Source organism: Sturnira hondurensis, unplaced genomic scaffold (assembly GCF_014824575.4).
Source record: "Sturnira hondurensis isolate 20B ecotype Veracruz unplaced genomic scaffold, ASM1482457v3 Scaffold0014384, whole genome shotgun sequence".
In the NCBI taxonomy this organism is placed as follows: Eukaryota; Metazoa; Chordata; class Mammalia; order Chiroptera; family Phyllostomidae; genus Sturnira; species Sturnira hondurensis.
Window position 1 is genome coordinate 8004373 of NW_028087015.1, and position 22379 is coordinate 8026751.

Genomic DNA, 22379 nt, shown 5'->3' on the forward strand with positions numbered 1-22379 from the left:
CACATGACTTTGTGTTCAACACATGTGGCTTTTGATTCCAAGAGCAGAGACATTTCATTGCATTAGGGTGGAGCCAGATCAAGCTATCGATACACACGTTTTCTCCCTATAGTCTCATTTTGAAACAAGCTTCCCATAGCTCTATTTGTATATTATATGTAGAATGTTATTTTTCTGTAGAAATCTAATCCTTTCAAAGTAAGGCTGGCCTGGCTGGTATGGCTCAGTGGATTGAGCATGGGCCTGCGAACCACATGATCGTGGTTCGATTCCCGGTTGGGCCCTATGCCTGGGTTGCAGGCCAGTTCCTGGCGGGGGACTCACGAGAGGCAACCATGCATTGGTGTTTCTCTCCTTCTCTCCTTCCTTTCCTCTCTAAAGACAAATAAATAAAATCTTTTTTAAAAAAAAAGTAAGGCTAAATTCATGCTTGTCAAATGTCATCATATAGAAATAATTGCATACATCATATTTTTTTGGCTTTTCCATATTTTATTTTCATTTTTTAACATTGTTTTGTATTGTTGTTCAAGTACAGTTTTCTGCCTTTTCCCCCATCATCATTGTATTCAACAAACAAATCATTGAGGGCATTCCCTGCACCAAATATGGTCCCAGGCACTAGGAACGCGTGGGGAACGAGACCACACCCTGGCTCTGAGGAGCTTACCTTCTGCTAGAAATGACCGACCATAATGCGTGAATGTTTGACATCAGATGGTGCTAACTGGGGCAGAGAGAAACAACGCCGGTGAAGGGCACAAGGAGTGAATAAACCAAGGGAGTGAAGTGAGCCAGGCTGTTTCGCTTAATCCTTTGTCCTTGGCCACTGGATATTAAGTTAAAATCACGACTTCCCTTCTCCACTTCAAGGAAAAATGTTTTGTTCAGAAGTACCCAGGAGAAACCAGATAACCAAGCACATTGTATAAAAAATTTCTAATTTTCTATAGGGTTTTTAGTCTCTAACTCAATTGGGATGTCTTTGGGAAGGACTAAGATTTGTACACATATAATGACAAATACGGTGAAATGTGGTAAATGCCAAATGAGTGGTACAAGGTATACAGGGAATCACAGGAGAAAGTGGGCACTTCTGCCTGAGGTAATCAAGAAATGCTTCATGGAAGAGGTGACTGGTACAATGCATTGGAAAAATGAGAGGGTTTCAACAAAAACGTTTTATAAACTAGCCTTCCTGGCCCTCTGTTCCCTCATAGCAAACTATGCGGGCAACTGTCTGATTATTCCTAAGCCTTTAAGGGGTCTACCTGGAACTGCTGGACTGCCACCTTTGGGGGAATCTACCCCAAAATACAGAATCTTACCCCCCTTGAGATGTGACCACACATCTCTAAAAAATCAGCAGGCACCACCACCTCTGCGTAACAGCCCCAGGGGCTGAATCGGCAGTAGAGGCCCACCCTTCTGAGAAGGAATCGGCTCCTGTTCTTTCTGGCCAGTCTGGACTCAAATGTCAGGAGCTCCTGCTTTCCTAGGCAGGCTTGGCTAGGGCTCCTGGACAGCCTGCTCTGTGAAAGGCCATCCTTACCTTGAGTGGAATTCAGATTCTTTGTCTCAGCATTCGTACCACAGATCAGCCTCTTCCTTAAAGTAACTGCTCCTCATCTTTTATTCTGTAGGCTCAATAGCTGGATTTCTTCATGTCCACAGGGCATATAGATTAACCCAGGTTTTTGTAAGTCAGTTCTTCTGTTAATGACCCTGATCTACATACAATTTGCCCCCTTAAAAGAACCGTAATATATTCATTTGGATTTATTTCTCCAATCAGAAAACATTTTGCCTTCCTTTCAATGTTATTTAATAGGATTGTACTATAGAAACAATAATATCACATGCTAAGATCCTTTAGAGTTTAAAAGTTTTTTATTTTTATATGTTTCATTATTTATAGATATTCATAGTTAGATGCTTTCATAGACTATTTAAAAGTCAAATTGACTAGATACTGACTTTTTAAAAATGAGCACTATTGCTTTATCAAGAAAGAAAAAAAGAGAGAGAGAGAGAAAGGCAATAATACATACATGAAAACTGCCACTCTACCCATCTCTGTTTGCATAGCTGGGAGCCAGAACTTCAGTGAGGAAATTCGTACTTGCATAGTACTGATGAAGTCATAGGTTTCACAGTAGAAATGTATCTTGAAGCTCTCTTCTCCCTCGCTCCTTTAAAATAGTCATTGAGTAGCACTGGATTTTTTTCTTAGAAAAGAATATATGTTTCCAAATATATTTTCTGTACATCAGTCAGTAAACAAGATCAAGCGCATGCACTTTTAGTCTTTATAAGGACTTAAGTGGAGTCAGATTCAAGTACCAGTCAATTTTTTTAATGACTCTCGCATACATCCGGTCTGCTGTTTACAGGAGCTAGTTAGGGGGCAGGATCTCTCCCTGCCTGAAGTCTGCAGGTCCGGGGCGGTTGTGAGACAGAGCAGCATTCTCACTGTGAGTTACGCAGGCAGCCTGATGTCCACCTCTGTGTGACGCCCTGCGTGTGTGGGTAGAAAGGACATGACACACGTGTAACAGAATGACTGCTTTCCTTTTCCAGAGTGGTGCTTGGAAAAGGAAATGGAAAAACGAATAAAGCTGCTCTTTCAAAGCTATTCTGTGAATAAAAATAAGTAAGAGCAGCCTAAACAAATTCAATATCTTGTGTGGGTGTGTTCCAAACTGTTCTCATACCCTCTCTGAGTGCAGGCAATCCTACATGATCCTTATGTTATATGAAATGTTAGCTAGGTGATGAACACTTTTCAAGAACACAATACCTCATGCTTCAGATATGTTGCAAATGTTAAGGATAATGTCACATTCTGCCTAGCTTGTAGAACAACCTGTGGCAGATCTGGAAGGGAGGTTAAAATCCACCTGTTCCGGTTATTTCACTTTAGAAGAGGGAAGGCTGAGGCCCACGGGGTGAAATGACTTGCCACACGTCAGTCACACTGGGATTTTACTCTTATGATTCCAGTGCCCTTCCCACTGAGACAGTAACTGGTACGTTCTCTCTGAGTTGTCCTGTGGTGGAAAGGCCAGCCAAGGTATTTAGAGGAAACCGCATCCTAGGCCCAAAGTATCTCAGAAGATGAAGAATAAGATAACCTTGGAATAAATGGCTTTGCTAATCTTAGCTCATCCTTCTTTTAAGATTCTGAACTTGCCTTGATGTACAATGATTCTTCGGTCTTGGAGAACCATCACTTGGCCGTGGGCTTTAAGTTGCTTCAAGAAGAAAACTGTGACATTTTCCAGAACTTGACCAAAAAGCAAAGACAATCATTAAGGAAAATGGTCATTGACATTGTAAGTAGTTGATAAAATCAAAAAAGAGAACTGTGATGCAAACTGTTTTAAAATGAACAAGAATACGTGTTAGATGGAAGGAACTGTGTATTTTTAAACCTATTATTTCCCTTTATGTTGGAGAAACTGCCCCTGCTGCTGGCGATGAACTTCCATAATAGGTTTCTTTTTTTCTTTTTTGACTTCTAGCCGTTTGAATTTAAGAGTAATGACAGCTTACCCTCATCATTCTAGTTTTCTGTTCAGAACTCCTCTGGTCTGGTGACGGGCAGACTAGATGATAACGAGAGCAGAGGATGCTGGCCGCAGCTTGAACTTTTTAATCCAAAAAGTTGGTGGTTGGGGGGAGTCTCCGTCAGAGACGGTGCCATTTAGAAACCTACTGTGATTTTAATATTTTCTCTGTGCATATTATTCACAGTGATTACAAGACACAGGAAACTCTTTGGTTATCAAAAAAGGCATTCTGTTAAGCTTTGTACACAGAGACAGGAATGGTCTGTCCTGGGTGGGCACAGAATCACCCAGAGAATCTGGTTTCTGAGTGCTCCGTGAGCCGGCTCCAATCAGTTCATCGTCATTCAGAAACCGCTTTCTAGTCCAAGGAATGGAAAAAACATGTGATGGTGTCTTAATCATGGAGATACCGTTTCTCTTTTTTCCCATCATAAAAGTGGTTGTCGTGCCTAACATGCCTACATGTTACACATGCATATCTGGGCTTCCAGAAAACCTGACAATGAAGGGGAAAAAGCTGTGCCCCAGAATGTGGTGAAGAGTTTCCACACACTGCTACTCGGTGACGGAGTGGCTTTTCATTTCCTCTCATGTTCTGCATAATAACTTATCTGCAAATTCTTTTTGCCTCTGGACTTTTTCAGTTAATAAAATACTCTTTATTTTTAAGGTACTTGCAACAGACATGTCAAAACACATGAATCTACTGGCCGATTTGAAAACTATGGTTGAAACTAAGAAAGTGACAAGTTCTGGAGTGCTACTTCTTGACAATTATTCGGATAGGATTCAGGTAAAGCATTACTTGAATGTTCACACGCATCTATGTATCTAGCTTTGATAAGATTCATCTCTCCTTTCTCCTAGCTAGTGATTTTAGTAATTATAAGCAGCAATTTTATCCAAACTCTTTATCTTTAGAATTAACCAGATGAAATGCTATTTCATTTGGATGTTCACTTAAAAAGAAAGTGCTAACATCCCACAAAACCAGCGACTTAAGCAGCTCTGAATCTAATCAGCTGAGTGCATGAATAGTTTCTCTCGAAACTGAGATGCAGTAGAGGTGGTGTAATTTGGGACTATTAATATAAGTGTGAACCATACACAGACACATCAGGGTTGAACTGTTTGGAATGAATCTTACACTACATGTATTTTTAAATTGTCACAGTCAGTTCATGTGAATTTCTAGTAAAAAAAAAAATTTCAAAGGAGCAGGTGCTGAATAGAGAAAGCATTCGTCTCTTTTAGGTCCTCCAGAACATGGTGCACTGCGCGGACCTGAGCAACCCCACGAAGCCTCTCCAGCTGTACCGCCAGTGGACGGACCGCATCATGGAGGAGTTCTTCCGCCAGGGGGACCGAGAGAGGGAGCGGGGCATGGAGATAAGTCCGATGTGTGACAAGCACAATGCGTCTGTGGAAAAATCACAGGTGAGGCACGGAGCATAGAGCTTTCAGACAGAACAAAGCTACAGCTTCAGCATTGCACTCCAGTGTATCCACATCACACCGTAGTTGAGTGATTTTTACGTTAGTCATACCTCAGTACTTGTTGGCTTTGGAACTCGTCAAACCCTCTACTACTCACATTTTGACAAGAAAAATATATTTCAGCACTTGGCCTTGCTCATTGCACTTGCTAGAACTTGTTCGAGTCATGATGCCACTGCACGAGAGAAAATGCTTCATTGTTTGATACTCATAGGCTTCGGTACTCGTCATTAAATTCCGGAACAAATTAACAAGTACCGGGTACCACTGTCGTACTTTATTTTTGTAAGTTTAATTTTACATTAGTGTTTGAAAGCCAAAAACCTCCTTCATTATTATGACTTATATTCATATAGTCATTTATACAATCTTATGGCATTATATTCATTAATGACTATATTCACATAGTATATTTATAGGTATAGAAATAGTTTAATCTGAATTCTAAAGTGAATTCAGTTATCTGAATCCATGTGGCAAACACGACATTATTTCCACTCTCTCAGTTCATCTATATATTGGCTGTTCCATTCTTCCTTAGTCCTAAGTCCTGTACTCAAACTGGATTTCTTTCTAACTAGGTGGGCTTCATAGACTATATCGTTCATCCTCTCTGGGAGACATGGGCAGACCTTGTACACCCTGATGCCCAGGATATTTTGGACACTTTGGAGGACAATCGTGAATGGTACCAGAGCACAATTCCTCAGAGCCCCTCCCCAGCACCTGACGACCAGGAGGAGGGCCGGCAGGGTCAGACCGAGAAGTTCCAGTTTGAACTCACTTTAGAGGAGGACGGCGAGTCAGACACTGAAAAGGACAGTGGAAGTCAAGTAGAAGAAGACACTAGCTGCAGCGACTCCAAGACTCTCTGTACTCAAGACTCGGAGTCCACCGAGATCCCCCTGGATGAACAGGTGGAAGAGGAAGCAGTGGGGGAAGAGGAGGGAAGCCAGCCGGAAGCCTCTGTGATAGACGATCATTCTCCTGACACGTAACAGTGCAAAAGACTCTCGCGCCTTTTTTTTTTTAGTAGAAAAATTGTTTCCAAAGTGCATGTCACATGCCACAACCATGGTCACACCTCACTGTCATCTGCCAGGACGTTTGTTGAACAAAACTGACCTTGACTACTCAGTCTGGCGCTCAGGAATATTGTAACCAGTTTTTTCACCTCCATGTCATCCGAGTGAGGGGGATATCATCACAAACAGCATTTTGTCAAGATTTCAGCTTGGAAATGCTGACAAAGCAGAGAAAAATCAACTCCAAAATGTTTCCAAGACAGCGTGGCTCATCTGACAGCCCAGAAGTTGATATGACTTGGGATTTCTTGTCTTTTTATTTGCTTGTGATATTTGCAGCGGAAAGGAGGCATTACACAGACGGAGTGAACTAATGAATGAAGCAGCACACGGGTCAGGAACAAGACACAGCGTCAATCTGTTACCAGAAGGAAGATGAGCCACAGAAATCACATAATTTTCTAATTTCAAGTCTTCCTGATACATGACTGAACAGTGTGGTTCAGTGAGCTGCACCGACCTCTACATTTTGTATGATATGTAAAACGGACTTTTTGTAGAGCTTACTTTTATTATTAAATGTATTGAGGTATTATATTTAAAAAAACTCTGTTCAGAACTTCATTTGCCACTGGTTATTTTTTTCTAAGGAGTAACTTGCAAGTTTTCAGTACAAATCTGTGCTACACTGGATAAATCTAATTTACGAATTTTACTTGCACCTTATAGTTCATAGCAATTAACTAATTTGTAGTGGTTCATTGTTTTATATACCAATGACTTCCATATTTTAAAATGAAAACTAATTTTGTGTTGCAAGAAGCTCTTTTTGTAGGTCTTCGTTTACGTTGCCTTTTGTTTCACTCTTTTCCAATAGGCAGAGTTGCTCCTCACTGACACTTTCCTTCACCGTGTGCAAAGTGTTCGTTCAGTAAAATTTCTATGTGCGTCCTTTCTAATGTGTCTTAAGCCTCATGGACATTCAGTCATCAGTTGGTGTTGTCTGAAGCAAATGAGAGATATATAAATACCCAGTAGCTACAATGGTCAGTCTTTTTTAGATATTTTCCTACTTAGTGTCTTCGGGTAACTGTTTGCTCTGTCAGTAGACCCTCATTCCTAAGTGCATGTCTTCATAATAACCCACATACATCCTGCTCATTTTTATTGTTTCCACAGTCAGTTGTAGCCAGAACACCTGTTGCTCCTTGTGCCGCCTTATTATTTAGCGTGTGTTTGAACCTCTGTCCACATTCATAGATAGGGTCTTATTGACTATATCATTGCCATTTTGATTGATGGGGGAAAAACAGGTAGGTTAGAGTTAGCATTCATTTCTACGGCGAGGTCACATGGAATGACTAGCTTTTGACTTGATTTACAGAGGAGAGGCAACAGCTAATTGGGCAGTTTTCGAAATATTAGCAGAATATATTCAGAAACACCAGTAAAACTAATGTTCCTTTGTTTCTATGATTTTACCATGGGATGAAGACTATATAAGGAATATTCTTGAAAAGCCCTTTGAAGTGGAGCAACCACCCTCCTTAATGGACAAGCGCGTAACAAGTGGGAACCGCTTTGTCAGTTATCGTTGCTCCGTAAGTACGTCTTGTAGAGGAGAACCGCCTCAGTCACACTGAGGGCAAGAGGTTGGCGCTGCCACCAGCGCCAGGCGTTTGGCCATCTAGTGCCGCCTTGGAATACTGGGTTGGGTAGAAAGATTCTGCAGAAATAAAAACTATAGATCACCCTTGGCTGAATTTAGCAGCAAGAATTTTATTACAATTTTAGAGATTAATTCCCAGTATTTACCTTCAGTTGGCATCTTGGGGCACTTATTTCGCATGGACTTTCTTCCCATTTCAGCTCTTAATACAGTGTTTGCCTTCTCTGTGAAGAGTTTGGAACCCAAATAATCATTTTTCACATGGATACCCAAGAATTGACATAGAACTAAGGGGGGTCAGTATCTGACTAAATGGAAAATAAATAAAATGGTTAAGAAACAGTGTAACCCTGAAAAATGTTTATATTTGGGATGCTGCAGGAAACCTGGAAATAAGTGGTAAATAACCAGCCAGGGAAATGACCGAGTGGAAGAGAGTTCCTGTTTTAATCCCCCAAAGACCCACTGGCGGGAACTCATGAGGCTCCGATCTTTCACACAGAGCGGAATAGCGATCCGCTGATTAGTGATCGGGTTTCCACCCTCCTTCCCCTGTGAAGATCGGACGGTAGCCTTTCAGGTAATGTCCCACATTTGTCCAGAAATTCGTTTCTGTTTTAGTTTTATTTATCCCTGATGGAGGTCTAGAAGGAAAGGCAAAGAATCTCGGGTTTATTCCCTTTTCCAAAATATTCTCATTCCCTCCTCTCCCGAATACTTGGTGTTTCCCCCACAGAGTGCCTAGAATCTTAATAATGAAAAAAAATTTTGAACAGCAATATGTCACAAACAAATCCAGACCCGAAAGGGTTTACATCTGCACTAAAAAATGAGATGCTTTCTTTTTTCAATTTGTTAAATTTTTAGTGGTCACATATGGTGAAGTTACCCACCGATTGACAATCAAATTGTAGAAAATGCGTGATGTCCGAGAGACAGGGACTAATGCACTGTACGATCAGTTTACCCCCTCCCTTCTTTCTCCTTTTTCTCTCTCCTCCTCTCTCGCCCAAGTGTGCTTCAGAATTGTGCACCGCTTTAAAGATAACATCCTTTCACAAGTGGCTTTATGTTTCCTAAAACGCCATAAGAAAATGCAATACCTGGGTACTGTATGGGGAAAAAATGTCCAAGTTTGCATAAAACCAGTACATTTCAGCTTGCAAGTTACTAAACATAATAATGCTGTTTTAATTTTATTTTATTTTACGTCACTTAACATTCACAACAAAATAATGTAGATAGAACAAATTGCAGATAAGGAAAAAACTTGAATGAAATGGATTTCACGGAAAGCTTTATGATAATTTTTGGATGCATTATTTATTTTTTGTGCCATGCATTTTTTTCTCACCAAATGACCTTACCTGTAATACAGTCTTGTTTGTCTGTTTACAACCATGTATTTATTGTAATGTACATACTGTAATGTTAATTGTAAATTATCAGTTCTTATTAAAACATCAGCCCATGATGGGATGGTGTTGATATATTTGGAAACTCTTGGTGAGAGAATGAATGGTGTGTATACATACTCCTTGTACATTTTCTTTTCTCCTGTAATATAGTCTTGTCACCTTAGAGCCTGTTTATGGAAAATTCAAGAAAAACTATAAAATACATAAAGATATATAAATTTAAAAACATAGCTGCAGGTCTTTGGTCCCAGGGCTGTGCCTTAACTTTAACCAATATTTTCTTCTGTTTTGCTGCATTTGAAAGTAAGGTTACAGTGAGGCTAGGGCTGGGCATTTCACATCCAAGCTTTGAATCCGCTGGTTTTCTGGTGGTGGCTGGGTTTTGCAAAACCACAGACGACCTCTGGAAGATCCAAGGACCCTTTTGAGATACAAGCTTAAGGACTCCTTGCCACAAAGCAGCGCTGCATGGGGGACAGATGTTTTCCCCATCTGTTGATCTTGAGTTAGTTACATTGATTTGTTTTCTACTTCCAACACTACTGGGAAAAATATATTCTTGTCTAGTGATTATAAAAAGTATTTTTGGCACCTAGAGCACATAAGCAAGTGAATTTGATTTGAAAGTAGAGCCAAGGGTCTCACCTGCTGGTTAATCATTTATTCATTGCTTCCTATCATATTAAGATACCACATGAAAAATGTCATTTTTTAACCCTGGAATTTTTCTTTAAGATCAACCAAAATTTTTAGTGTGTAAGTCCCTATGATACACGTTTTATATGATGCCAATTGACATAGCATAAAGGATTTACCGTTCTCTAGAATTTGTTTCTGCAGAACTTATATTGCTTTAGGATTTTAAAATTCACCTTTCACAATGGTCAGCTCCAAAAAGCTATGGCAAATTCCCAGTGGATGATGAGGAAACTTTTTTCCACTGCTGCCCAGCCCTCAGAAAATATGGCTTAGTGAAAGGAGAGATTCTTTTTTTAGGAAAAATGAGCCTTCTATTATTTGGTTTTATTTTTTGACACAAACTGTAGATTTTAGCAGCCCTGGCCCAAAGGAATTTGATTACTTTCATTTTACACAGTACAAAGGGGACACTATAATTACAAAAACACATCCTTCGTTACTGATTTTAGTTGTTTTTAATTTTATTTCCTTAGATAATGTTCTCAGAGTGGTAACTTGTGTGTGAGCATTATAAATGACAATTCTTTTAGTGGTTTCTTAGCCTCTCTTACAGCCCATGGGGATAGTACTGTACATCAATACCTTCATATGAAATTTTTATATGCAATGAAAATAAAAGCATGGGTTGATTCTGCCTATTCATGACTCAATCTTTTACAAATAAAAGATTAACTAAAACTGTAGTTTAGTCCACACAGGTTTCTAATAGTAATGAAGATTGTTAAAGTGACATGAAAAAGATAGTGACATTAGCTAGTATTGATATTCATAATCAAATGAAACAATTGTGTAGGTCAACCTTTCTATAGAAAGAAATTGCCAAAGTTATTTAAAATGGCCTAGAGGGCTAAGCGCAGTGTTTTGTAATGAGGCTTGGGAAGCAGACTTCTCTGTTTAATTGAATATTCCAGCACACTGAAAGGTGACCAGACATCCGACATTTGGTCGTTGGGTAGCCACTCTGCAAACTGCAAGGTTCTGGAGACTCAGCCATGAAGAAAATGCGTGGCTTCTGCTTCCCTGACCTTGCACTGTGGAGGGGACAAAGGCCCTGAGCACCTTCGCACAGGCGCCATCATCACACATGTGCTCAGGAGAACCTCTGGGGCGATAACTCAGTGGGAACCTGAACTTGTTCTCTTCTGCCTTCCTGAAGGAAGTTCTTTTGGGCTGAGCTCTGAAGCAACAGTGAGAGGAAACCAGCTGAAGGGGGAGTGGAAAGGAAGAGGGAGGGGACCCAGACAGGGAAACGTCACTTGCTGAAGTTCTGAGGTACAAAGGAATTGAGGCCCCTGGAGAAATGGAAGGAAACCATCCCTGCTCCGTCACTCATTATTCCTCCCCCTGCTTTATTTTTTATAATGCTTATCACAAACTAACAGCTGCATCTGTTTATGTATTGCCTGTCTGGCCCGCCAGAACAGGGCTCTGTGAGAGCAAAGGCACCTCCCTCACTGGTGTATCCTCACACCTAAACCTGCCTGATGCACCTGCTTAACATTTGTTAAGTAAAGCCACCAAATTGATGTTGGATATAATCCAGTCTGATAATCAATACATTTTAGCATCTTAAAGAGAAGGAATCAGCAGAAATTTAGTACACATGTTAATCTCCAGATCTTAACTACTAGAATAAGGTATAGTACTCTCCACTTATTCATGATTTTTCTTTCTGCAGTTTCAGTTAGCTGCAGTCAACTGCGGTCAGAAAACATTAGATGGAATATTCCAGAAATGAACAAAATCATAAGTTTTCAATTGTGCGCCATTCGGAGTAGCGCGACGAAATCTCGCGGGTCTTGCTCCCTCCCACACCCCAGGACATGAATCGCATCTCCAAGCTGTACATCTGCCCCACCTGTTAGCCACTTTCTAGGCATCTAGGTCATCAGACTGGCTGTTGAGGGGTCTGCAGTGTTTGTGCTCAAGGAGCCCTTATTTGACTTTGAAAACGGCCCCCAAGTGCATGGATAGTAACGCTGGCGATTTAGACATGCCAAAGGAAGCTGTAAAGTGCTTCCTTTAAGTGAAAATGTGAAAGTTCTTACATTAATAAGGAAAGAAAAAAAGTGTGCTGTGTTTGCTAGGATCCATGGTAAGAACAAATCTATCTGAAATCGTGATAAAGGAAAAAGAAATTTGTGCTGGTTTTGCTGTCACACCTCAAACTGCAAAGTTACGACTACAGTGTGTGATACTTGCTTAGTTAAGATGGAAAGGTGCTAAATTTGTGAGTGGAAGACAAAACTGGAAAATGTGTTTATTGATGGCAATACGTTGTGCCCAAAAAAAGTTGCTGCTCCTAGGAGAGAGAGAATGGACAGTCAGTGAGTCCGGATTTAGAAAGAAAGGGACCACCTGAAATTTTACCTTACTCTCTGGACTGGACAGGACAGAGTTAGAGGAAAGCTGACTTCGGTAAGAATTCTCACTCTCAGCTTCTGCGAGTTTTCCTGGGATCCATGTGCAGGGTCCAAAATGAGTGGGTCTTACAGTAGAGAGTGAAGCCCCAGTATCTACCAGAATGTGAAAAAGTTTTCCACTGATTTTAATTTTACTTTCTCGTTGGCTGTGTGAGGGCATAACTGATAGCACTTTACTGGAGAATCCCTGGGAGTCCCATCAACACTTCACGGGTGGATCCTAGGGCCTTTGAGCTGCTGCGAAGGGGTTTACCAGAACCATTGAGTACATACAGTCGTTTTTCCAGGGTCCCGGTTGGATGCAATTGACAGAGATTTCTGAGCCGGTGTTTTGATGATGGACACAGAAGGGTGCAAAAGAGGCCCAGGTGTTTTAGGTTCTGACTTTGAGGCTGTTGCAGCTGCCAGATAATTTAGAGGTGGTTACTGACTGCCCTGCGATCTCCAGAGTGGAAAGGCAGTGTGGACAGAGGGTTGGTGAGTGCTCAGGTAAGGTGGAGAGGAGGAGGAGGAGGAGGAGGAGGAAGAGTCGCAATCTTGTTTTAGGAACCTCCTGTGTCATTGATTTTTCGTTAGCCTTTTGCCATGAAGCTATTTTGGAATTTTGAAACCTTTTGGAGGCCTCTGCATTCCACTTAAAATAGGTATCCCATTTTTTGTTGCTTGAGAACCTTTTGCTTTCAAGGGCATGCCTAATTGGAACATTCCCCATAATAGTCATTGTTAAGTGTAGATTGTCTTAGTAAAAAGGTCAAGGTGGTAGCAACTGAACATTCCAGCCCTCTAATACCACGTGGGTTACCCTGGAAAACAGCACGCCCCCCCCCCCCCCCCCACCGTCCTTTGGTGTTTTCCAGTCACCTATTAATTACCCTAAGAAATCACCTTCGTGGCTCTTGTCACTTAGGACATTCCAAGGGTTTGGGGAGCTCTGTATCTGAAACTGGGAGAAAGATCAACTGTGTATTCCTTGTTATAGAATCACAACATCACACATTATAAGTCGGCATGGGCTAAGGAGTGTAAAGATCAAAATGTCGTTCAAAGGTGAGAAGAGACTAACAGAAAATCACATCTGTGTTTTCCCTGAGAGACCATTAGTGGAGTGGGCAGGGCCTGAGCACCTTAACAGTCTTCAGCTGCCCACTGTGGCTCTCTTCAGTCACACAGGCTGGTGCCCCTCTGCTTTGGTCATCAGATGAAGCCACACAACACACAGGGCTTGCGTCTGGCATGACAGGGGGCACCAAAGGGGCCAAATGACACAACTCAGAAATTCAGGGGATTCATTTTGACCATAGGATTAACTTTATCCTTTGGAATCCGGAGATGAGAGGGAGCCAGGCTGATTAGTTTCTTCTCCTCTCTCCCTGACCTGCTCTTTGAAGTTCTTCGGGACAATCCCTGAGTTCCTGCTCAGAGAGAGCCCCTTCCCAGACGCCTGCACTGTCTCTTGACTGTGAGGCAGTAGCCGGTATGGAAACATATCATGACACCCTGATTCCCTTCATTCCTACTTCCCTTCCTTTTCCTACTTCACTTGCTACTTTGGGCCTCAATCCTTATTTCCTCACCCTACTACCCAAAGGTGTGCGCCTCCCAAATGAACTGCTATCACTCTGATCCCTCCCTCTCGCTCTTGTTACCTAGAAACCCTGAGCTACATGCCACCCTGTACATTCAGAATAGCAGATGCCAAACTTGAGTATGCGTGTACACGTGCATTGTGTATAAAATAGGACCTTTAATGGGCAGAGACTCTTTCTTACTTATCTTTGTTTCCCCATGGCTTTGTTCAGTGTCTGCGATATAGCCAGGGTTCTCAAACAGGAAAAGAATGACAACTGGGTAATTATATGAATGAATGAATGAATGAATGAATGAATGAATGAATGAGGTTGATGGGGAAGAGTGGGAGGGGAGGGTATGAATTGGCATAGAATGAAAAAGAGACTGGATATTCAGGAATTGAGAGAGCTGGGGACCAAAGGCAGATGGAGGAGCATATGAGACTGAAGTGGAGTTGAAGGAATCAGTTCCTAGAAACAAAGGAGAGGAGGAGAATGAGAGAGACTGTGGTAGTCTTCGCCTTCTGGGAAGTTTTACCCACACCCACTGTAAAGGACACTCTTAGTTGCCTACTCAAGTATTGTCACCCCTCCCCCCTCACTTGCTTCCAGGGTAAATGGAAGTTGAAATTTGTTTAGGTTTTGTGAAGTTAGGGATTTCCAGGGAGACTCCGTCTCTGCTCAGTCCCACAGACTGACGCTGAGCCTGAGGGCAGGTCCTCCCTGCTTGCAGGTGGCTAGGTTAGGGCAGGCTTGCAATGTTGTGGTTCTGAACCAGGAGGCACAGGAGTCTTCGGGGAAACTACCCCTTACTCTTACTAAGGGAGAAAAGGAAGGGACACTGTCTCTCCTGGACTTTGGAAATTGTCCTGGAGGCCATCATAGTTGGACTGTTTTCTTGAGACCATGAGAGAAACAACCTAAGACACAAATACTGAGGGTGTCAAAGCAGGTGGTAGAGCCTGAGTCTTTGAAGCTGTTTTTGACTCGTGAAATAATCAACCCTACTTCTGAATAAGTATGTGAGACAGTGACCACCTCTTATAATTGAAGCCATAAATGATTGCACCTTCTATTACTTGCCCCTGAAAGAATCTAACACACCCACTATCTTTTCCAACAACTTGCCCGTGAGCCTGGGCTGGAAGCAGGGGTGGAAGTGCCTTGGCACAGTAGAAGCCCCTTGGCTGGGGCTTCAGCCCCAAATTAGCTGTTAACTAATTAGGCATGTTCATTAATCTCTGAATTCTACTTTAAAATTTTTTTTAAGTATTGGAATTAGGATATTAAAATCTGCTCTACATTCTTCACAGTGTTATGAGAGCAAATGAACAAAAGTTAATCTCACTGCAAACTTCAGACAATATTTTTCAAGCTGTAGCCTTTAATCCATTAATGGATTATAAAGTTAAAAGACGGTTTCAGTGAGCACTAAAAATAAAAAGAACTATAGTAGCATTAAAAAACTTTACTGTGTCCCACACATAAGAGTAAGTTTAGTTTTTTGAAATTCCCATTTCACATACGTGTGTGCATTTGTACATGCCTGTGCGTATGTGCACAGTTGCCAGGTAAAATATATTTTCTGCTTTAGATCATGCACCAAAGATGCTGGAGAAGCATGGGTTTAGAGCAAACTCAACATCTGAGATGGCTAGAGGACCCTAGATCTCTCACCAACCCCTACCCGCCGGTTTGTGTTCCTTTCACAGCTCCAGAATGGATTCTAAAGAGAAATGCTAATTGATCCCAAGAAAGGCCTAATGAGAAACATAAAAGGGAGCCATTGATGGTTTCAGGGTGATATGATAATGCTTAAGGAAAGGGCCCAGCAGTGAGGTTTCAGATTGCCTGAAGCAGAACATACAGAAGCAAGGACATGATTTCTGAGTGGTTTAGGGCTCTCTAGAGAAACAGAACAAATTGGCTGGTTGGATGGATGGATGAATGGACGGATGGAGAGATTTATTACAGAAATCGGCTCATGCAGTTATAGAAACCAAGAAATCCCGTGATGGCCATCTGTAAACTGGCAAATCAGTAAAGCTAGGGTTGTAAATTCAGCCCAAGTCTGAGCGCTTGAGAGCCGGGAAAGCCAATGGTGTAAGTCCCAATCCGAGTCTGAAGGCCCAGGAACCAGGAAGCACTGATATCTGAGGGCAGCTGAAGGTGTTGTCACGGCTCAAGCAAAGAGCTGCCCTTTGCCCTTTCTCCAGCTGGTGGATCTCTGCAGGCCCTGAATGGATGGGATCATGCCCACCCACATTGGTGAGGGCCATCTTTTTATTCAGTCTACGGATTCAAATCTCTTTCAGAAATACAGACACACCCAGACATGTTTTAGCAATTAGCCATCACATTTGGCTTTTGAGAGCCTGTGGTGTCCAGAGCCTGGCTCTAAAAGTAGATTAAAGACATTGCATGCCAGCTCATCCATGTGAGAGGACAAAAGCAGTCCCAACGCTTGGCCTTGGTGATGCCCCTTGGACTTCTGGGGAAGCTGGGGCATCACTGGGCACAGAGTGAGAGGCTCCTGGCTTCAGATTCAGCACCTGGGACATAGTCTTCAACTAGCCTCGTCTCACTTTCTTTCTTATAAGAGGTACTTTATGCATTTATTTTATTTATGAACTATTGTTTAATATATAGAGATAACACAGGTACATTGTTTAAAAAGTCAAAGTTTTACATGACTCACCACCACACATTAGTCTGCTCAGGCTGCCATAAAAAACACCACAGACTGGGTGACTTAAACAGAAATTGTTTTTCTTACAGCTCTGGAAGCTGAACGTCCAAGATCATTGTGCTAATAGGTCTGATTTCTCCTGAGCTGCCCGCTCTGTGTCCTCTCATGGTCTTTCTCTGCGCATGCGCCTGGTGGTTGTGTGTGTCCACATATCTTCTTATAAAGAGACTGGTCAGCTTGGATTAGGGTCATGCCTATGACCTTTATACTTACTTAATTACTTTTATTTTACATAATTACTTCTCTAAAGGCCCCATCTCTAAATGAAGTCACGTTCTGAGATTTTAGGGGTTAGGACTTCAACATATAGGTCAGTGGTGGGAGTGGGTATGCAATTCAGTCCGTGAGAACCAACAAAAGGGAATACCTTATTCTATCCTACCCCTCCATGCCCCGAGTCCCGCGCCCTTAAAAACCTAGACCTCCTTTTACTTTTTCTTCCTCCATTTGCTGCCCTTGGTGTAAATGACTAGTTTGTACTTTCTCACTTTGTAATTTTAGGTATACTCTCCTTTTACTTTCATAGATGAGGACTTACCCTCAGATTTCATCTCCACGTGCTTTCTTACAGTCTTCTACTAGAGTTGTATCCTTTTGGGGGTTAGATTATTAAACGTTTGCATTGTTATATAAAATTATTTACATCTAATCCATGCAGTTTATTATAACCACATTTCCTTTTTATGTAGCTTTTGTAGAGATAATAATTATTTCCATTTTTCTTAGTTTTCAACATCCTTATCACCATTCATCACATGCTCTCCGCTGGAGCGTACGTCTCCTTTCACCGTGGCTGAGCACATTCGGGAGCTTTGGCTTTCCTGGTCTCACCTCCAGCTCCATCTGAGATGGTCATTTTCTGGGCCTACGACTTGGAGCTCTTGTTTTGACTGTGGGCTTTATCCTGGGGAGTCCCTTCCCCTCGTGCTAGACTGGATCTTCTGTTTCCCGGATCCCAATGTTTTTAGTTGTCCGAGCTTCTCTCTTCTTTCGCTTACTTTGGTATGTGACTCCTACACTAGTAATGTCCTGGGAAAGGATGCATCGGTGGTAAATTTTATGAGACTTGAATATTTTTTCAAATGCCTGTATTTTGCCCTGCTATGTGTGTGATAGTCAAGTAGAGAATTCTGGGTTGAAAAATCATTTTCTCTCCAATCTTTGCAGACATGCTAATTTCCTGTGTTGACATTAAGGAATTCATTGTCCTGCGCCTTACCTTTTGTATATCACCTAGTTTCTCCATTATTGTTTTGTTTCATGTTCTTGAAGCTTTTAAGATCTTCCCTTAGTCCCATTTTCAACCAATCTTCCTGTTTTCAGAATCCATCCACACCTCCACATCCATAGGTCTCTGGATTCTCCAGCTTCTGGCCTTTCTGGGATTCTACAGCATACATCAGCTTATTGATGGGCTTCCCTTACTCTGGACTTAAGTCTTCGCTAATTCTGCTTCCAGGTCAATTACTACATATCCATCTACTTCCAGCTTCTACAAGGTTGCTGTGTTATCTTCTTTTCCATTCTCTTTGTCCTCATGGGTTTATGCCTCCAGAGAAAATCCTTTTAATGTTCTTTTTTGGCAAAATAAAAGAATATGCATGTTCAACCCCCATATTAAAGTGGAAGTTACCCACAGAATTATCCTAAAAATTTGAAAATTATATATATCTAAAACTTTCTGGCATATATGAAAGGGAAACCCAAAACTGGAATTTATTTATAAAAATTATATAACTGTTCTTACATATTTAAACTTCAGTCATCTTCAAAGTACTCTCCATTTGATACAATACATCTCTGGAGACATTTTTCCCACTGCTCAAATCAGTTTTTTTTATATATTTTATTGATTATACCATTACAGTTGTTCTATTCCCCCCTTCATTCCCCTCCACCCTACACACCCCCTCCCCCACCATTCCCCCCTTTAGTTATGACCACGTGTCTCAAGTTCTTTAGATTCTATATTTCCCCTACTATTCTTGCCCTCCCCCTATCTATTTTCTACCTACTGTCTAAGCTATTTTCTGTACCTTCTCCCCCCTTCTCCTCCTCCCACTCCCCTGTTGCTAACCCTCCATGTGTTCTTCATTTCTATGGTTCCACTCCTGATCTAGCTGTCCTCTTGGTTTGCTTTTGTTTTAGGTGTGGTTGTTAATAATTGTTTTTGAACTCTTCTGTTTTGATGCCTTTTAGTGCTTTTACCATTTTTTGTTTCACCTCTTCCACATGGGTAGTGTTTCCCTTTGAGGACTTTTGTCATCCAGGGAAACCCAAAAAAATCATTCATGGTGAGACTGGTTAAATAGGGAGGGTGGGAAATGAGGGTCATGACATTTTGGGTCAAAAGGGGGTCAAAACTGCTGAACTCTTCAGTGCAGTGTGGACAGGTGCGCTCGTAAATCACCCACCATGAAATGGGCAAACATGTTGAGTCTTCACGCAAGATTCACTGAAGCTAAACACAGCCTCTCACAATAATGCCAGCTGATATACCGATACAGATGGATTCCTAAAACACTCACCTAGTGGGGGAAGCCTATGCTACGAGGGGCCTGGCCTCCAGAAAATAATTCTGGGATTTTTGTGTCCCCTCTCTTGAAATTGTGGATCCTGAGAAAGATGATACCTACCAAGAAGGGCTCCTGGTAGCTAACTGGGCTCAGATTTAAAAAACAGAACCTAGCAGCCATTTCTATACAGGGGTCTCTCACACAAACTGTACTTCAGGGAGAAGCCAGCACTAAGCTACCTTCTGCACTGTATGGTCTGCCTGAACTGTTTCTGCCATCTGAGCCAGCCCTTATAAAGGGGTTCCTGGAATCCTATTTCAACCATCAGGACTGAGGCTTTTCCCATCCAGTCAGAGCTTACAACTATATCCTCAGCAGCTTCTTCACCAACCAATCAGAGCAGCTCCATTCTGAACAGTGCATTGTGGACCAATCAAACTGGGAGGATTTGGAGTCTTCATTCACATGAGGAAAAACCAATTAGGGCCCAGTGAGAGGGGTTTCTGTCTGTATAAGTCATCTCCCCTCTGACTCTGGGAGTGTACTTTCCCTTTCCACCGAAGATTAAAGATTGCATTTTCCCAGTTGCAGCTGAAACACTGAATATGAAGCACAGACGATGTTTTGTAAGAGTGTACCAGCATATGGAAGAGCAGACTGGTGCAAAGCAGAGCAGCAAGAAGCAGAGCTGTCTAGTGGCAGAGGGGCCTGGCCCCACAGCCATGCTGTTTTCATAGCCGAGCTGTAACACAATTGAGCTGTGTTGCACTGAATAAACTTTTCTTCTTCCCTAAACCCCAAATTAGGGATTTCTGTTGGCACTGAATAGGCACCAATGACCATGAGTTGACATAATACACAGTACCTATTATATAGTAGGCTCTCAAATATTAATATTTATGTGTATATATGTGTAACAGGCATTTAAGCCCACCCAAGGACACATGAAGTCCTGAGAGGTGTGGGCCTGCAAGCAATCTTTGCATAAAGACTTAGAAGCATCTTAAGGAAAAGAGGGAGGCCAGCATGATTCAGTAATTAAGCCACAGTCAGACCTTCAGACATAGCATATTATCTTCTGTCACTGGACTCTGCCTTTCCCAAACCCCTGGGTTCACTATAGAGAAGTCTGTAAGTAGGAATTCATCAGACCTTGGTTTTAGCTCAGTATTTGGCCAACACCTGCTACTCTGCTTCAGCCTTCAGAATCAAGCCCACTTCAATGTTTTTTCTGAAATCTGTGTGGTGAACGATCATTAGCTATGTATCTAACCAGTGTAACAGCATCCTGTAAATGAGGAATGTAATTAAAGACATTGTTAACATCTCTACGTTGTCTTTCAAATGAAACTTTGGAGATGAAAACTACAATGCATGAGAGAAGAATTGGGCCTAGTGAGAGCTACAAAAGGATTTTGAACATTAACTTTCCTTGCTGAAGGAGAGAAAACTCACAGAAAGAGTAGCTGGAGTTTGAAGGCACTGGATGAAGAACTCAAGGCTAGACAAGCCAATTTGTCATTCACATTCATAAGAATTGATCATTTATGAGATCAATTGATGAGAATTATAAATTACAACTGAGGATACAACTGAAGAAGCTGCTGAGGATATAGTTGTAATTTATTCTCAATTGATGAGAATTATACAAATCTAGGAGTCACTTTCCTGAGCAAAAGTAAAGAGAGATTTAAGAGGAAGACACCAAACATTAATGAAAAAAGACCCATCAAAAAGGAAATCTTCAAATAATTAATTCACAGTGTTTCTTGAGCCTCTTTCATGTCAAAATCCTAAAGCAGTGGCCAGAGAGATGAGGAATGAAGAATAAAGAGAGCATCATACCCTGGAGTCCCATGTTGGGTAAATAACAAGATACTACTTTACAGATGACAAATCTGGGCAGAAACCAAGAGGAACAACAGTGAGAAAATGAGGTATGAATTTGGTCATGGTTGGGGATACAGGTAGAGTCAGTGATTTTGGAATGGAATCAGATGGGAACAGATGACCTTCAAATCTTGCTGTCAGGAAATTTACAAACAAGCATACTTAGAAACTAATGGCAGAAAGTGACAGCAATGATGACCTGCAAGTCACAAATGAGCACAGTTTCTGGAATAGCTGGACAGGCAGGTTGCATTTGGGGAAAGCACCAGATATGTAAAAACAGAAGCATTCTCTCTTTCATCCTCCTGGGAGACTTCACCTTGAAAACTGGTATTATTGTTGGCTTCTTGGAAGACAAAACCAGAAGATCCTAATGGGTTAGAATGACTTTAAGCTTGTACCCAAATGTGGACAGCCCGTTTGCTGACAGCTCATTTACCTAATAATTTCCCCTATGATTTGGCATGAGCTCGCTCTCTCTCTCTCCCTTCTTGTCCATCAGCTCCAGCTCCCCTTAAAATTCAGCTGAAAGTATTTAGTTTTCTCTGTTACCCATACCCCTTAATTTATGGCTTCACTCATTTTTGCTTTGAATTAGTAATCCTTGCTGATTGTTTCCTCATTGGCAACTGTATGAAGCATTTGATGATGTTGTCTGAGGGAGCTGGGGTGTGATGGTATCCTCAGAACTCCGTGCCCTGGGAGATTCTCAGGCTGCATAGGGAATACTGGGAGTATTTCATCTGTACACACTAAGAATGTCCTAAGACCCACCCAGATGCACCATTCTCAATAGGGCTTGTCTTTTAAGTAACATCTCATTTGGTTTAAAAGAATGGATTCCCACACAGTTGTCTGAGTGCATGGAAAAACCCCTACCATTTTCCTGTCTCTTTACCATCTTCCCCTGCGACCCACACAGTTCTTTTCTTTAAGTGAAAGAGAGGCAGAAGGGAAGGAGGGGGAGGGGGGAGGTCATAGACAAGGCTTTGTGTTCTACAATGACCTTCCCTTCTTAACCGCTCTGTGTAAGGTATGCTCCTTCGCCTCAGAGGGAGGCATGGAGAAATAATGAGTGGCCAGAACCTTTATTCTGGACTCGCATCACTGCCCGTACCACCCACACAGCCACATGACCACATCACACAATCACTTCCTTTTTGTGTCCATGAAATGCTCCTGACTATAAAAGGAATTATAAAAGGAATCCATGCTCATGTGGAAAATTTGAACAGAACCAAAAAAAAATTTTCAGGAAAAAAAAAAAACATTCAGAATACCACACCCAGACTCTGGCTGGTACTCACTTAGAGCATCATCCCAATATGCCAAGGTTGTGGGTTCAATCCCAGG

General features: G+C 41.7%; 1 protein-coding gene across 6 annotated transcripts in view; it reads left to right on the forward strand.

Moving 5' to 3' along the window:
- Window positions 1–10513, forward strand: part of PDE4D (phosphodiesterase 4D) — a 1308441-nt gene extending 1297928 nt beyond the window's left edge. For 5 of the 6 annotated variants that reach the window (XM_037062899.1, XM_037062900.1, XM_037062902.1 and 2 more), the window contains 4 exons: window positions 3181–3335; window positions 4243–4365; window positions 4827–5009; window positions 5651–10513. In XM_037062899.1, the coding sequence (XP_036918794.1) occupies window positions 3181–3335; window positions 4243–4365; window positions 4827–5009; window positions 5651–6067 (878 nt within the window). In that variant the 3' untranslated portion in view covers window positions 6068–10513. The remainder of the gene's footprint in view (window positions 1–3180; window positions 3336–4242; window positions 4366–4826; window positions 5010–5650) is intronic. The other variant, XM_037062898.1, reaches the window with a different exon arrangement.
- The last annotated feature ends 11866 nt before the right edge of the window (window positions 10514–22379 follow it).